We start from the raw sequence: 18,241 nt of genomic DNA, 5'->3' as shown, positions 1-18,241 counted from the left end.
AACATTGTGCCTGGGCTTGTCTCTGCTGAGTTTAGGGTACTCCTGGGGTTTTCGCAGCTAAATGTAAAGCAAGCTAGAACATGCTCACTCCTGATTTTCTTGTTTTTCTTTCAACCCTTTCAGTGCCCTGCAGGAATCATTAAATCAAAACTTCATGCTGATCGTCACCCATCGAGAAGTCCAGCGGGAGTACAACCTCAACTTCTCAGGAAGCAGTACCATTCAGGAGGTGAGTTCTGTCTCACAGCTGAAGAATAAATGTAGCTCATTATAACTAATGTCAGCTTTGTTAAAGAGGGCTTATGTATTCAGGCTGCAGACTTCCTTTCGTGTTTCGTTATTAAGTTTTTAGCTTTTAATTAACTGGATGATGAAAGATTACTGTAGGTACATCAGATGGTGTGACCTACATATAAAATTTGCATTAATTTTAGCCCAAAGCAGTAGTGTATTTGTTCCATGTTGCATTTTAGTAGCAAAATGCATTGCCAGAGATGAACTAGTGTTGTCTAGTTAGGCTCCCCCTGCTTTCTTTCTTGATTATATACTACTGTGTTTTCCTGTATATTCCTTGTGTCAAACACACTGCCATTGTGTTGTGTCATCTCGGGTGTGAGTGGAATGGCAGAGAAGTGGTGTCTTTTTAAAAATGATACCACTGTTATTCTGTAAAGCAGCCAGCAAGGGGTGATGTTGCAAAGAACAGTCCCTTGCTGATTGATCCTTGAAAGGCAGATATGCTTCCGAAAATAGACATTGCCCTCTATTTTAAAAGTTGAAATCCCTGTCTGTTCCATAACATTGTATATTAAAATCAAATAACTTGCTTCGCTGTTCTTTGTGCTTATCACAACCCATTTGCAATGCATTATTCTATCCAGTTCAAAATCAAGTGTTTCTCTTGAATATTTTCTTGTGATATTAAGCCAAACACCTTTAAACACACATCACTTTGTATACATCAATGCCTTTCTGAAGGTATTAATGGGACAACTCTAAAGACTCTTCTATGTATGCACAGACCTCCATGCGTGATGCTTGGATGTTAGCAGTTTTTCCACGGTTTCTTATTTTGAGTTGATTTTAGCACTAGTGCTGGTAATACTAAAAGCAAATCTCTGCTGTTTTAACATCAACTTTTTGACTCTCAGCAACTTTAAGAGTGTAGGCAATCAAGCCTTGTATGTGGAACTGTGTTTGTCAGTGCAGAATGCATTAATTAATATTGTTTTTAGCTTCAGTGAGAAGCAAGCAAGTTACAAATGAATAATTGAATTGGTTTTTATTGGCCTTGAAAGACCCTACGATATCATGTAATAGGTCCGAATGCTTGCATCCTATTACATTGCATTGAGTACATTATAGCAACTGCTTGTGATGAACAGTGGCCTTACAAATAAACTAAATTTGGGATTCCAGTGAATTAACAAAACAATCAGAGTAGATCTGTTGTTGTCCTACTCTGACAATTGTAGCATTGTCTGACATTCCTACATGCCAAATGAAATTGTTCAGTGCTAACAAGGATTAAAATGTGGGGTCTTTAAGATGAAATCCCCAAATCTACCGTCTGTTAAGATCACATTAATTTCAGCAGAATGTGTGATGGGTGCATGAATTTAAGAATCAGGTTCTAGATCTGACTTGATCACATTTTATTTAACCAATTGAGGGTTTTCACATTAGTTGGGGAGTGCCTCATTGAATAAAACAGCATTCATACAGATAGAGGTTTTGCCCATAAGAAGCCAAGTAAAGGTTAGGAATTAATTGATGTACTGCAGAAAATAGCAGTATGATGCTCAGAGGCATTTGCCCCTTTTTGGAAAATGCCCCATCCCAGTGCTGCATGCCAAAAGAATCTCAAAAAGCAATTTGCCTTGTGGAATGAAGTGGGCTGTTTTTCTGTTTTTCTTTTCTTTTTAATGAACATCTTGGTTGTGTGTAAAAGAGATCTAAACTGTAGACTTCTATTTTGCATTTCAGCTCAAAAATTTGAATTAACATTTTGCGCATTAGCAGTTAAACAGAATCAGTTGCCTTCTGTGAAAGGAAGTGTTAATTATTTAAAACATTATTATCTGAAGTTGTTACTGGTAAATTTGTCATTTCCTCTGTTTCCATTCAAATGTGGGTTTTTAAAAAATATCACAAGTTTACATATACTTTGTTATACGGCAGTAATTGAACAAGTGCAAGTTGCAGTTGTTGGCCACCAGAGGGCAGGAAGGACTATTCAATTATTCTCTGAAAATGCTATCCCGTGTTTTCAAATTAGCTTCCCGTATATTAACAAAAAGGAGTATAATGGCTGAGTTATTGTTTGATTTTCAGATAATTGGCATATTGCGTGAAGGAGACTTAATTTCACCCTTTAAAATTAAACAGGGAGATTTAAAAAGACATAAAATATTCATTAATGTTCAGTGATTATAAAGCAGTGGCATATATTTATTTTACCTTTATTACTGTTTCGATGGGAAAATACTGCAAATATTTCAGAAATCGAGTTGGCCATACTGACAAGTTGAAATGTTTAAGCAGTGTTAATGCAATCTACTCACACCTGATATCCTATGCAGAAAATTCAAAATGTCTACATCAATTATTAAAGGAAATACTTAACATTCTAGGAATGTTTCAGGCCTCAAGACAACTATTGGATGCAACTGTCTCTCCAGACTCAGTTACTTGGAATATTTAGGAGTATTTTAATGCCTGAATGACTGGCAAGCAATACTTTTTAAATTTATTTTTCCATACTAAGTAGGGTCATGAATATTTCTGTAGTGAGCTAATGATAAATCTGTTAGATTGGAAGACATGAATTTATATTCCTCCCCTAGTTTCAGGCACTTTGATTTCCTTTTGGAATGTACATTGAAGAGTGACAAAGAAACAAATGAATTGAAATTGAAATCCTGGTAAGAGAGTGGCTAAAAAAAAATGAAGAAACATTTGCATGAGAGTTCCTTCTGCTCCCAGTTTGGCACTATGGTTCAAGAGAAAGAGTCTGTTTTTAAGAATGAGTGTGATGCAAGGTGACACTATGGTATCTTTATGCAGTGGTAGACTGCAGAGCCTATGCTGGTCCTGAATTTAGGTACGAGACCAGCCTAGCTGAAAATTAAAGTCTGGAGGTCTTTTAACTGTGCACTCCTGCTGCATAGACACAGTCTTAGAATATAGATGGGGTTGACAAAAACACATGTTTTATTTGGGTAGTCTTCTCCCAGTAAATTTCAGAATGGCAAGATGTAGTGTGTGTTAAATTGTTTTATATCTCCCTCCTTTGATAAAAGATTTACCATATTTTTTTGCTCTATAAGACTCACTTTTTCCCTCCTAAAAAGTAAGGGGAAATGTGTGTGCGTCTTATGGAGCAAATGCAGGCTGTGCAGCTATCCCAGAAGCCAGAACAGCAAGAGGGATTGCTGCTTTCCCTGCGCAGCGATCCCTCTTGCTGTTCTGGCTTCTGAGATTCAGAATATTTGTTTTCTTGTTTTCCTCCTCCAAAAACTAGGTGCTTCTTGTGGTCTGGTGCGTTTTATAGAGCAAAAAATACGGTAATTAGCAGTTCATGGTGCTCAAATGAAACATCAGTTAATGCAGGATCTCTAAAACTGGGACCGTAGGGAACTGTCTTACATCGTGTCAGACCATTGGTCCAGCCAAGTCAGTATTGTCTACACTAACTGGCAGCTGCTGTCCAGGGGTTCAGGTGGGGGCCTTTCCCAGCCCTTCTTGGAAATGTCAGGGATTGGACCTGGGATCTTCTGCATGCAGAGGAGACGCTCTGCCACAGAGCTGTGGAAAATGAAGTGGGCGAGAGAGTAGGAGTCAAAATTTGGAAGCAATGATTCCACGTTGGCCTATTTGGAAAAATAGTCTTTGTCATAAGTTTCAGATTGGTTGATTGATTGATTGATTTAGGGTGAAACTATGTGAGGATGATGAAACACGTATCTATTTGTAATATATGAGTTCTATTTTTCCATTTCATAAGTGTGTGTTTTTTTAAATCCTTAACACTTGCAACAGGATAGATACATGATTTAAGTTTCGGCATATAAACATGTTAGTGTTGCAGTAGCCCATAGGCAGCTGCTCTCTCCATCCCTTGTAACAAAGCACAAGGTAACACTTGAATCACTGCTGTATGTCTGGCACCTGGTCCTATGCTTATCTCTTGCTATATGGCAGAAGATAGAATGGGGCACAGGAATTAGCACCATAGAATGATATATTGGTACAGTGGTGCCTCGCAAGACGAAAAGAATTCGTTCCGCGAGTCTTTTCGTCTTGCAATGTTTTTCATCTTGCGAAGCACGGTCCGTCGCAACTGCGCCTCTTCAAGCGGCTTTAAAAAAAAAGCGCAAGACGTTTTCATCTTGCGAAGCAAGCCCATAGGGAAATTCGTCTAGCGAAGCAGCGCAAAAACGGAAAACCCTTTCGTCTAGCGAGTTTTTCGTCTTGCAAGGCATTCGTCTTGCGGGGCACCACTGTACAACTGTGTAGAGTAGAGGACTATACGTTGAATCATTGCGATCTGAACACATGGGAGTTATCAAAAATCACCATTTCCTATCAGAGTAAAGTTTCATGAAACAAAGTTGTGATGTTCAGTGTATTTTGTCTTCAGAAGCTCCATACAGTGAACCTGCTTCCTTGGTGTTGGTGGTTTGTTTTTTAAATTACAAATATGCATACTGGGTATCATAATGGGATTTCTCTAAAACTAAATTAATTGTTTTATATGAATATATCACATTGACTTTCTGGAACAGGATTAAAACTCAAAGCAGCAATACTTAAAAACATGTCAAAACAGAAGTTCTGATTTATGTCAGACTGGAGCATCTTTTTCTTTTAAGTTATTTTAGCCTCTGAATATTAAGGGAAACAATAGTAAGGGAAACAAGCATATAGAAATCAGTTTAATTCATTTTAAAAGTGTTTCAGCTTGTGATTTTCAGCTTTTAAGAATTAATAATGTAAGCTGCAGTTTAGCCAGATAATCTGAAAGTCTGGTGTCCATGAAACATACACTAGGGCTTGAGAAAGAGATGTCATACCCTGTAGCAGCTGGTCCAAATCTAGGACAGAATATAGAAAAAGGAAAGTCTGATATGAGATTAACCATTCTAAGTCAGGTCATCAGGGGCAACTTCAAGTGTAAATATAAGAGAAAGGCCTATAGTATATAAGTTATCCAATCTACTACTTGTTCCTGACTTGTGGAGGGATTTGGAACTCTTTTCTTGGCTGCTTTTCTTGGAACTCTTTTCAGGCTGCTCAAAGAGGATTGATAGGATAAGAGAACAAAAAATGTGCAGGAGAGAGAATACTCACATCTCTGGATCATTACCTGTTACAAAAGGGGAATTGAGCAGCTTGGGAGGGATTGTCTAGACTAGGGATGGCATTCAACCAAATTTTACTCAAGAGTACACCCACTGAAATTAATGAGCAGGATTGTGTTAGATCCATTAAGTTTAATGGGTCTACTGTAAGTAAAACTTAGCTGAATAATGCCCTGAAGTGAACAACATGGTTCTCTCCAGATGTTGGGGTACAACTCCCAGCCAGCATGGCCAGTGGTCAGGGATGATAATAAATGCAATCCAGCAATATCAGTGTTGTCTTTTGTTGGTCTAGATCAGGCACCCCCAACCTTCGGCCTTCCAGATGTTTTGGACTACAGTTCCCATCATTCCTGACCACTGGTCCTGTTAGCTAGGGATCATGGGAGTTGTAGGCCAGAACATCTGGAGGGCCGCAAGTTGGGGATGCCTGGTCTAGATCACATTATAGACCATAATGTCAGGAAAGGCTTTGCTGGATCAAACTGAAGCCCATTTAATTGAGCATCCTCTCCTCTCAGTAGCCAATCAGATGCTTAGGGGAAACCACAAGCAGGGACTGAGTTAAGCAGCCTTATCCCCAGTTGTGTCTCCCCCCCACCAGCAACTTGTATTCAGAAGCATGCCATCTATGATCCTGGCAGTAGGGCACAACCATCATGGTTAGTAGCTGAATCTTACGCAAATATTTCTAAACACCTTTTAAAGTCAGCCAAGTTGGGGGACTACATCCCATGGTGGCAAATTCCACAGTACTTCATTTTGTGTGTCTTGTATCTTCCAATATCCCCTTTTCCCCATGCCATGCATAATATTACACCTGCCTATCCTGTCATCCCCCCACCTTACTCCACTTTTTCTAAACTAAAAATCCCATATTTTGGTCACCCTTTTTCTGCACCTTTTCCAGCTTTACAATATTCTTTTTAAAGTAAGGTGAGAAGAACTGTACACGCCAGACTTGCCACACCATGGATTTGTATAACAGCATTATGATATTGCCAGTTTTGTTTTCAATCCCTTTCTAAAGATCCCTAACATGGACTTGGCCTTTTTCACAGCTGCTACACACTGGGTTGACATTTTCATCAAGATATCTACCATGACTCCAATCATTCTTTCCTGGTCAGTAACTGCCAGTTCAGACCCTACTAGTTTTTTATGCAAAGCTAGGATTCCCCCTTGCTTAGATTGATTTGCATTTACCATTTTAATACCCATTCGCTAAGTTTGGAAATATCCTTTTGGAGCTCTCACAACCCCCCCCCTTTGTTTTTTACCACCCTGAACAATTTGGCTTCACCAGCAAACTTGGTGATCTTCCTGCTCGGCCATAACTCCAGCACTTTTATGAACAACTTTAAAAGCACAGGTCCCAATATGATTCCTTGTGAGACCCGATTTGTTACATGGTTTTGTTGGGAAATTGTCCATTTATGCTTATTATCTGTTTCATGTTCTTTAACTAGTTACTGCACCTTTCGAGCAACAGGACCGATAGGTCTCTCTTATATCATCTCATCATCTTATATCATAGTGCTTTTGGCGGGCTTCTTAGGCTCCTCACCTAAGGTTGAGAGGGAGTTATTTAAGAGGCAAAGACTCAGAAAAAACTGTGGTAGCTGATTTTGTTTCAGATTGTTTCTTCTAGCTGCTTTCCAGGTGGGCTAGAACACTAAAGCTGATGGAGGACTTGACTTGGGGAAGAAGGTGCATTAAGCTTCCAATTTTTACACCATGTCAGCCTATATCTTATATCAAGAACTGTTTATTTCATAAAATTTATACAGCCCTTGATTGTTTTTTTTAAAACCCTCAAAGCAATTTCCAGAGAGAATAAAGCAATAGTGATAAGTAAAAAAAAACAAAAACACCACCCATAAAACAACTCTGTAAATCATTCAAAACTATTTCATTAGCTGCTAAGAGTTTGGGGTATAGGGGATTCCCAGAATTACATCTTTAACAGGATAAGAGGGGCAGGTTCATGGTGTTACTAAGTTTCAAGAATAATGGGATTCATCAACTCTTCACAGTGATCCAACATCTGCTTCACAAAAGGGGCAATCAAGCCAATCTTGGATTTACAGATAGGTCTTCATATTTTAAAGTGATGCTGATAAGGTGAGATGTTCAAGTCATATTTAGATCTCAAAAGTCAGTTGAAGCATTTCTAGATGATGATACTTCATTGTGGTAGCCATGTAAATAATACTTTCCCATTCTGATTTGATAGGTATTGTCTCAGGTTTTTTAATACTTCTAGTATAGAAAGGATGTAAAGGTTTACCTGTCCATATCCAGTATATTAAGAAATGTTTTATTTATTTGCCTTAATGGATTATTTACAATAGTAATGGCCATCATTACCTAACCAGCACCTTAGTCATACCTTTTTGATAAAGTAGGGTAGAAAAGCAGTTCAGGTCTCCCTCACCTGTCTCAAAACCCACAAATTTTCAGCTAAAGAATTACTTGACAAGAAGTTACTTCATAGAATTCCAGAGAATGGTTGTCCTGTCCAACCACTTTTATAAGTCTGTGGAACACTAAATTAGGATCAGAATCTTCACATGACTCAGAACAGTTCCTTTGTAGTAGTGGCCCTGAGGCTGTAGGGCAGGGATGGAGAACCTATCATCCCTGACTCCTGACTATTGGCCATGCTGGCTGGGGTTGATGACTTGGAGCCAAACAGCATCTGGAGGACTATGGTTTCCCTTTTTCAACTGTAGGATGACTTCCCTGAGAAAGGAAGTTGTGGCAAGACACCCCTGTTTTGTTTGACTTTTGAGCTATCCAATTAGGCTATGAATTGAGCTGGGACAATTAGAAATCAGTAGATACTTTTTGTTCTATCTTTAAGTAACACCAAATTGTATCTTTAGACAATTATTATTCATACTTACTGTATAGCGTGCCTTTCACCAAATGGCCCTAGGGTGGGTTTTCTGGGGGGACAGAATTAAAATAAGCATAGTGTACAATTATAATCCTAAAATCAAACTATAAAAATAATTAATATAGGAATAACAAAATAGCAGTACAGAGCAACCAGCAGCGCAGAAGTACAGAAGGCACTCACTCAACGAAAAGAGTAAAGAGATCCATCTTGATGAGTTGTCAGAAGCATACAGTGATGGTGCAGTGTGCCCCTTATAGGGTAGGTCCTTCCACAGTCTGGGGGGCACCACAAAGAAGGCCCCCCCACACCACTCAAACCACAGAAGGTTCAACCTCCCTTGCTGATCTTAGCACTGAGGCTGGTTATGGGAGGAGGCACTCCTTCATATAATTGCACCCAAGTTGTTTATGACAAAGTTAATACTTTAAATTGCACCTCTTAGTGAATTGACAACTGGTGCAAATCTTTGGAAGCTGAATTTGCACTAGTTGCAGCTTCCAAAAAGTCTTCAAGGGCAGCTCCACATAGAGTGCATTGCAGTAGTCCCATCTGGAAGTTACCAGAGCATGTATCACTATGGCCAAGCTGTCTTAAGTTATTGAGGTTCTGGGATTCTTGAGTTTCTGGGAAAGCAAGCTATAAATGATTCAAACAAATCAATAAATTCAAACAGGTCAGTCTACAGCAAGTTCTAAGTAGCTACTATAGGTTAGAGTCAGGTTCTGCAGGACTGAAAGTGCTCCCAGGAATGACAAGTGTTAGTCTAACAAAGCCCAAAGCCTAGTGAGTTTTTATATCCTCAGGCAAGGTTTCCCATCTGTAGGGAATTTGTCAATGCAACCATTGAATGGCATTGGATTTTACCTTCTTCCAAAGGGACCCTAAGGAGAATAAATTGTTTAGGGTGACGCAAAGCGACTCCTTACTAAAAAGTTTTGATCTTCTACATTAACAGTCTGGTAACTCAATGTCTTTTCTTAAAGACATATTTTCCAGCAGATTCAAGAACTATGAGAGTTTGAGTGCAGGCTCAATATATTTAGATGAGGATTCACTGTCAGAGAACATGGGGGCTGCATCTGAATTACAGCATTTGGCGTGGTGCAACACAAATTGTTGAAGTGCATAAGGAGATCAGACCAAGTGGGGGGGGGATGAAGGGGGAGAATGGTGATGGTATGCTGTATGCCACCTTGCTCAATGTTTCAGACCAATAGGAGGTTGATATCACCTGTATATTAAGCCACAGATCCTGGTTTAATACACTGAACAAGACAGAATATAAAGTTGGCTTAATATTGTAGCTTGTTTGAATGTCATTAACTATAGTCCTGGATTCTTGCAGAATGGGGAAGCTATGGTTAAGTGCCAAATTCAGGTTTGTTTTGCCACTGATGTAATGGGAAGAGTGAAGTGGCAGAAAAGGAGCTGCCTGCATGTAGGTCCATGCTGCATGTGGTGCATAACCTGGATTATTAAACTTTGTTTTCATGTGACCATTGTGAGTAAAAAACTGGAGGATGGTAGAAACTCTGGATTAACTGGGTATTGTGTTATGTGTTACACTCATGGATAAAGTATCTTTTTTATCTGGCCACCAACCTACCTGCCACTCATTATCCTGTGTCAATCTAGTAAATTTACATGACATCATCGACTCTTAAGAGGTGGTGTTGGTGGTAAAAGGGAATAACAATATGATTATTTGAGACTTATGAAAAACTAATGTCTTAAAGTGGTATCGACAAAGTTCCATAAACTTTATCAGAAACCATAGATACATTGTTTGTGGTGCAGAGTGTTTTGGTTTTGTTTTGTTTTTTGTACATTTGGGTTTTTTGTGTGCGCAGTCCTTCCTGTATAAAGGAATGCTGCTCCTAAAGGATCTCCTAACTATCAGGGGGTGGTAGCTCTGGTGGTAAGATGGTAGCTGGAAACTCCCTGTGCCTACATGGATGATAGCTAATAATTTTATTGGATCCCTGCCATTGACTGGAGCTTCTGTAGATCAGAGATCATTTTTGTTTGGTTTTGTTGATCTGAACTGTGCTAGGATGTCAGTATAAAATAGTTCTTATGAAATAACATTCAGTGGCAGAAATGATTTGTACTGGTTTGTAGAAACTGCGTCAGACCTTGAACTTTATTTTTTTCATGCTCTTTTGCTGTATCTGTAGAAAATGTAGATATTCGCAATAAGCCAATCAATGTATTGAAAAGTAGACCTAATCTGCACACATGGTAATTGGAAGATTATCTGGGGTTTTCCACATTCAACTTACCCAGGTAAGGGTAAGTAAGGCTCCTTAACAGCAAAGGCTCTGTGCCAACTCCAAATCTACATAGGTGCTCACACCCACCAGCCAGCACTGCATGTGGGTATCCCAATAAGATACTGGTTTACTCAGCAGAGAGGAAAGAATTTACAAGACTAAGTCTAGTCTCTCACTATGCCAAACAGCTGGTCAGCACTATTTATAGTAACCAAATGGGGCTTGCATGCAGTATCCTGGTGCTGAATCTGGCAGGGTAATTACATTAAAAGGAGTTGGTTTGTGCCTATTTCCCATTCAGCTAGGATCTGTGTGCAAAGAGTTGCTTCAAGAAGTATATGACAACAACCACCCTTGGACACAGGGGCATAAAACAATATTAAAAAATATAATTTTGTATATTGCCTTTTTAAAATTTACCAGTAATAAGTCTTTATGTTCCATGACTGTATCCAAAAAGAAAGGAAAATTTTGGGTTTTTTTCTTTGAACAGCAGAACACCCCTTCCCCCAATATTGCCATACCACAAATTGATTTTGGAAATCTGTCAGGGTGTTATTCAGCTAAGTTTTACTCAGTCGGCCCACTAAAATTAAAGAAGATGACTAAGTTATGGACATAAATCTCAGTAGTTCTACTCTGAGTAAAACTTAGTTGAATGTCACTTTTTAGTTTCCAAAGCTGGTAACCATTTGACATGAGATATGCTCTTCAAAAGAGACAAAGTGTATAAACTTTGTTGACTTTATTGAATCACCTTTATGGTTGTTTAATCCTGGCCCTTAGTTGTACCACTTGGATGGAACGTTAATTTTTAATCAAAAATTATTTTAAAACAGATGAATAAATTTTCTTTTTACTTCTTTTTCGCTTTAGGAAAGCTAAACTTGTAGAACTGAGTATTTTTAGCGAAAGGAGTAGATTGTAGGACGGTTTTGAAATATTATGCCTCTATCATCAAGTAGTACCCAAGGCACACATTTTAAAAATTCCTAACTGTACTCTTGAAACACAATGTGAGAATTAGCAAATCGTTTCAACACGATAAGTTGTGCTTTTCAAATATCAATTCCATTCATGCTAAAAAGGGAACATAACAGGCTGTGAACATGGCCCCGAGTCATCTTACTCTTCAACAACTGCATGTGAACGAGAATATATTAGTAAATGTATTTTGTAGGAGACCTTGCAGGTAATGAACCCACTACGTGTATCTGTTTGGATGGGACAGATCTGAGATGCTTAGAATATACTAATGTCTGGGTGTAGTTTGGCGTGTTAAAGGTATTGGTATATCTGTGCAGCCATGAATCCTTATGGACTTTTTAATACATAACTGAAACAATGAAGCTGATAAAACGAAAGGCATTAAAAAACAACCACACTTCTAATTATTAGATAAAGCATTGTATTGCTAGAATATATTTCATAACCTGTAATTCATGTTGCTGATTACTTCGAAAGGCGTAGCTTTTAAATAAACCATTTTCAGTTATCAGAAACTAATAAACCAAGACATATTTATATGCAAGAAAAGGCAGAGAGTAAATAATTGCACTGGTGACCAATACTGTAATAATCCTGTTTTACAATATGCACTTGACAGGTTGTAATAGTGCTAATTGAAGAGACTAATTCACACTTGCTTCATTCTATTCAAAGGCAAAATCAGCAGCTTGTTTTGCTTTTGACCAGATGGTCCTGATGAACACCTACTGTGCACTTTAAGTGCTTTACTAGAATTACAAAGGCTGGGGGGCTGCGTCCAACTCGGAATGATTTGAGAAGAAGAGGGGGAGAAACCCCTTTGGTGCTCAATGGATTTGGTGCAACTAAATTAATTCTAGTGGGCCCATTACACATTGAGCCCCTTTTCAAAGTCCTGAGCCTCCTCGTTTGTTCTGTAGCAACGAGAAAGTGAAAGGCAGATTACTGCAAACAGAAATTAAAAAAAAACTGCTCTGAAAGGGAGAAAAGAGGCCTTGAAGCCTTTTCATATCATTTTGGGTTTTTCAAGTGCGTTATTTTTGGGGAGGGTGGATGTCTGAAAAGCCAATTGGGGTTTTTTTGTTTTAAAGTGCGCTATTTAAGTACCATGAATATAAAAGCAAGAGCAACAGTTGACTGAGTTTACTGTGGTAAAGCTTTGTGTCCCAAGGATGAATCAAATTCATTATAGTCGGCTCTTTGTATTTTAATATGAATGTGAGGTTAGTTTCACAAGACTGTGTCTGTTTAGGATAATTATAATTTAATATTTTCCTTTTTTTGGTAAAATTAGCACAGTAGAGGTCTGAAATTCCAACCAGAAGCCAGATTTATTATTATTAATAATCATCATCATAATTTTTTTAAAAAATGAAACCAGACTTTGAAGTATCCAGAGAGTTTAAAACTCAAAAGGATGCTAATTTCGAATGAAAAGAGAGGCTTTTTCCAATTGCATTGAAGCAGAGATTATTATAACTAATTAGAAGTCACACATCTGTTAGTCTTTGGTTTGTGAGCACTTGTGTATGGCTCCATGTATGTATATGTGTATGTGTGTGCATGGAGAAAGTTATATATGTTGAGAGAGAGAGAGAGATGCACAAATACCTGTTTTTTGTAGTCCAAATCATACATGTTTATGTATAAATGGCCATGTTATTTAATGTTAGAAATACATAGTCATGGATGTTGTTTTTGGTCATATTAAAAAATCATTGATATATGCTTTTTTTATAAAAAAAACAACAACCGGCAACTTGGTCTTCAAGGCTCCTAAATTGGGCCCTAAGTTTGCTAATCGCTTTACAGAGAACTATAATAAAAAAATATAAGCCAGTATTGTGATTAGTCAAAAACTTTTGAAATGTTCTTTAATGTAAACCTGACAGTATAATGCTTGCTTTTGAAAAGGTGTTAGTGTGAAATGATAAAAGTGTACAACTGCAGTTCACAAATAATCAGGGTGGTCAGAATTGCAACACTTATGCCATTTCCCTTGTAAGTGAATGTGTGTTTAGATGAAATATGTGTAAAGATTAAACTTGAAATCTAAGTTTCTGTGACACATTTTATAACACAACATTATTATTTTTTCATTTGGTAAATATGTAGGCACTTTGCATTAAAAAAACCCCTGAATAAAACAATAACTTTTAAATTATTTCAACGTGCTTTTAAAATATGCCTGTATATCAAACATAATATCTTGAGGAGGTGGGGGAGGAGATAGGAGAAGAAAGGGAAAAGAGGGTTGATTTTTGATGTACAATTAAAATGCAAGGGGGAAAAGCCTTATTCCCCTCTCCCAATACTGTCTTTTAGGTAACAATGATTAGCCTTATTAATCTGGTCATTTTTCACCTTGCCTTTTAAAAGTAGATTTGAGAAGAAGATGACTTTGTACCATCAAACAATCCAATTATATTGATAAGTAGGGAGGTGCTAATGAACTGTTAACTCTGACAAAAGTTTTCTGTAAACTTGAGTTAAAAATAATCACCAATTTGAAAGTATTCATTAAGAGATATTTCTAATTGCTTTAAAAGTTAAAGTATGTGTCGAGTATTGTAAATGTATGCATACAAAGAATAACAAACAAATATGGTTAGGATAAATGTGAAAGAAATATCTCACAGTGTAGTGAGGCCCTAGATTTTTTAAAAATAAACATCATTATGGGAATCAGTTTAAGCCTGTATTTAAAATTTTACTGACTCCTGATCTTACACCATGCTGTCTTTTTACTAGTTGGGCATACATATAATATTAAATACAATGACATATTGCATTAATGGTATCAGGGCAATTCACAGGTGAGAGTCAGTTCAGTGTGGCCCTACCAGTCACTGACATTAGCATGTGAACTACCACCATAATATTATTATTACAGTTGTACCTTAGTATCACATTTTCTCTGATCTGAACAGTCTGCTTGCTATCTATCTTCTGTCTAAAGTGTTAGTTTTGTGAGGCATGAATGCTGCTTTGTTTTCAGCTGTAAATAGGACTTAAATAATCCAAGATGGTATCAGAGTGTACTAATTGCACCTACCCATTTCGAAATGTGCTTTTATTATAAGAATAAAATGCCCTAAAAACTCTTTGTAGCAAAGTTATTCATTTGTCAACATATAAAAATCATGGGTGTAGATTAAACCACCACGAAGCTCATTTAAAGGGTAATGCAGCCTCATAATCACCCCCAATAAATCCCTGTTACTGTTTTTAAAGCTCTCAGCAAACATTTGCAATAAGTGGCCAAATTTATGCCTTGCTTTGTGGTTGTTGCGTGACCAGACAGAGTGGCACAGGATTGTTTTAAGATTTTTACAGCTGCAAGGGAAAAGCATCTGTTCTTAGAAAATCCAGCATTGTTTAATTTTGACACTGACTCTTCCATGCTGTTTGTACCAGGGTCTGGATTAGGTGGCACCAAGATGAAATTGCTTTTAAGTTGCTTCCAAATGCAGCTGTCACCATACATGGCCTGGTAGATAAAGCAAAGACGCTACAGCTAAAACAAGCATCTTTGTGCTGGGTCATCACAGTAGAAAAGCTAGGAGGGAGGAATGCTAATATTGTATCTCACAAATAGCTAGAGCATTAGTCTTAAATCAGTGGGGGGAGGGTAGAATAATAATTTTCCTATAATTGTGATAATAAGGTTGTGAACTTAACACTTGCTATAAGTGATGTCCTCAAGAAAAGGAACAAATTGATTTTTAATATGGGTACATCATTGCAAAACCCAAGTAGTATTTAACAGAAACATGTAAAACACATGCATTTAATTGTAGTATCAAGCAATTTACAGCAATCTCCTGAGCATTTTTTTTATCATTCTGACCCAATTTTCAAATTTTGTAAAAATAACATTTCATTTCCCACAAACTTCCAGAATTGCATGCATTTCTGTCCAGCTGGTGCAACGTAAATGATACAAAGCCAACATGTGACTGCCTGCCTGTATTACAGAATGTTTAATTTGTTAATGAATTGAGACTCTTTAATGATAGATGAAAGCTTTTGTAATGAAAATACATCTCCAACAATGTATATTGAAGACATTTAAAAGAATGCACTTAACAATAGACAACCTTCATTTTTTTATATGCCCATTTTTGAAGATAGGGGGAATGCTCCCTCAATCCCAATATTCTTTAGAAGTATGTAAAACAGTCAGATTTAAAGCTATAGTTCATTTAAAGGTAAAGGTAAAGGGACCCCTGACAGTTAAGTCCAGTCGCGAATGACTCTGGGGTTGCGGTGCTCATCTCGCTTTACAGGCCAAGGGAGCCGGTGTTTGTCCTCTCCACAGTTTGTCTGGGTCATGTGGCCAGCATGACTAAGCCGCTTCTGGCGAAACAGAACACTGACACCAGAGCAGCGCACTGAAATGCCGTTTACCTTCCCGCCAGAGCAATACCTATTAATCTACTTGTACTTTTGGACGTGCTTTCGAACTGCTAGGTTGGCAGGAGCTGGGACTGAGCAACGGGAGCTCACCCCATCGTGGGGATTTGAACTGCCAACCTTTTCATCGGCAAGCCCAAGGCTCAGTGGTTTAGACCACAGCGCCACCCGTGTCCCATAGTTCATTTTCATTAGTGCATTGAAGGCATACTCTGTTAGGAAGGATAGGTTGTATGGTAGGGAGAATATTTGACTAAGTTCTGCATCTTTGGTTTGTCAAGAAGATCATGTAGTGGACACTGTTGGGCGTGTTTGGGGCAGGGGGTGGAGTGGGGGAGAATATAAGGGGGGATATAAGGTTCACATTACTTCTCTGCCATGGTCTTCTCTGGGTGACCTTTCTCATATGGTGGTTATATTCACCATCTGGAATTCCTCTGGGGAAGAATGGGCCAGAAATGAAACAAATAATCATTTACAGTTTATGTTCTGGAAGCATATACCCAGTGTAAGACCTTGAAACATCAAACTATAAAGCAGCTGATCTGATTAATGTATGGCGATCAGTTGCACCTCCAACCCATTTGTCTGTGTAACTGCAGAGCACCTAGCAGTTCTGGTAGAGCTCAGGTAGATGAAGCACTTAGAATCTAAGACTTAGACGTTGCAAGCACTGATTGAAAGGTGTTGCAAGATGACAGAATATAAAAATAGGATTCTTTAACTTTTTTAAAAGCCAAGTTATATCTTGCCTTTCTATATAAAGATACCCAAGACAGCCAATGATATATAAAAATCCAAATTATATATTAAAAAACCCTAAGTGCAGGTTAGATAGAAGATAAAACACAAGTCAAGTAGATTAAACACATGCCAGAATAAGTCAAAGCGGAGAGATCAACTATGAAGCTAACAGACACGTCTCTAAGGGCTGGGAGTATTAAAATTATTTCAGGTGGTCTTCCCAAACATACTTCAGATACAGGTATAAAGAAGGACCACACCAGCTGATGTTAGAGAGTGGGCAAGAGATGGTCTTTGGACCTTAATGATTATGGCATTAAAGCTAGATGCTTTATCAAGTGGTTTACAAATACAGTGGTACCTCGGGTTACATACGCTTCAGGTTACATACCCTTCAGGTTACAGACTCTGCTAACCCAGAAATAGTACCTCGGGTTAAGAACTTTGCTTCAGATTGAGAACAGAAATCGTGCTCTGGCGGCACGGCGGCAGCAGGAGGCCCCATTAGCTAAAGTGGTGTTTCAGGTTAAGAACAGTTTCAGGTTAAGAATGGACCTCTGGAACGAATTAAGTACTTAACCCAAGGTACCACTGTATATTGTGATCTGGGATCAAAGAACACTCTACTGAGAGATAGCAAGGATCTGCAACCCTCATGAAATAAGCAACTGCAGCAGTTGCATCTGGAGAAAAAGTGATGGAGGTAATAGGAACACAGTAGGCTAACTTCGAGCAAGAAAGGTCTAGATCCAGTCTACTTCTATTATGATTATTACTACAATTAATTACCCACCCTTCACTTCAAGGTCCCAACTTAAAATTGCAGAAGATGGGCACTAAAAATATGCATCTCAAATGTCAAAAGCCAGGGTAAAGTGGAGGGTCTTCAGCATTTGCTGGAAGCTGTATAATGAAGATGCTAGATATCTTTGTGAGAAGCAAGTTCCACAACTTAGGGGCTGCCACTGAGAATGCCCTCTCCCAGTCCACCACCCTCTGAGCTTCTGAGGACAGTGGAAGAACCAAGAAGTTTCCCTCCACTGATCTTAGCACCCGAGAGGGTCTTTAGGGGAGGAGGCAGTTCAGTTTGGGGGGCATTTAGGGCTTTAAACACTACCATGAGTACCTTGAATTGGGCCTGGAAACGTACTGGCAGTCAGTGCAGCTGCTTTAAAACAGGGGTTATATGAGATCCGAACCCCAGCCAGTAATCTGGCCACTGCATTTTGGACCAATTGAAGATTCCGAGTCATTTTCAAGGGCAGCCCCCGTAAAGTGCATTATAATAATCCAGTCTGGAAGTTAGCAGCACATGGAGAACAGTAGCCAAGTCATCCAAAAGGGGGCATAGCTGGGGAACCAGACAGCTGAAAAAAGGCACTCTTAGTCATTGAGAGCACCTGGGCCTCCAGGGACAATGCCAACCTGTCTGCCCACCTCCTGGATATGAGAACTCAGGGCATATTAACACCTTTGTCTTTTTAGATTCAGCTTCAGTTTATTGGCCTACCCAGCCTATCACTGCCTCCCAGCACTGGTCTATCACTTCAGCT

General features: G+C 38.6%; 1 protein-coding gene across 1 annotated transcript in view; it reads left to right on the top strand.

Annotated features, from left to right (window-relative positions):
- FAF1 (Fas associated factor 1) overlaps positions 1–18,241 on the top strand; it is a 175,557-nt gene that overhangs the window by 47,565 nt on the left and 109,751 nt on the right. The window contains exon 7 of the mRNA XM_081193170.1: positions 124–229. Within this exon, the coding sequence (XP_081049296.1) occupies positions 124–229 (106 nt within the window). The remainder of the gene's footprint in view (positions 1–123; positions 230–18,241) is intronic.

The sequence above is a fragment of the Podarcis bocagei genome (assembly GCF_964188305.1).
Source record: "Podarcis bocagei genome assembly, chromosome: 5".
Lineage (NCBI taxonomy): Eukaryota > Metazoa > Chordata > Lepidosauria > Squamata > Lacertidae > Podarcis > Podarcis bocagei.
The sequence above is the reverse complement of the archived record's forward strand: the minus strand, read 5'-3'. Positions and strand labels throughout refer to the sequence as shown.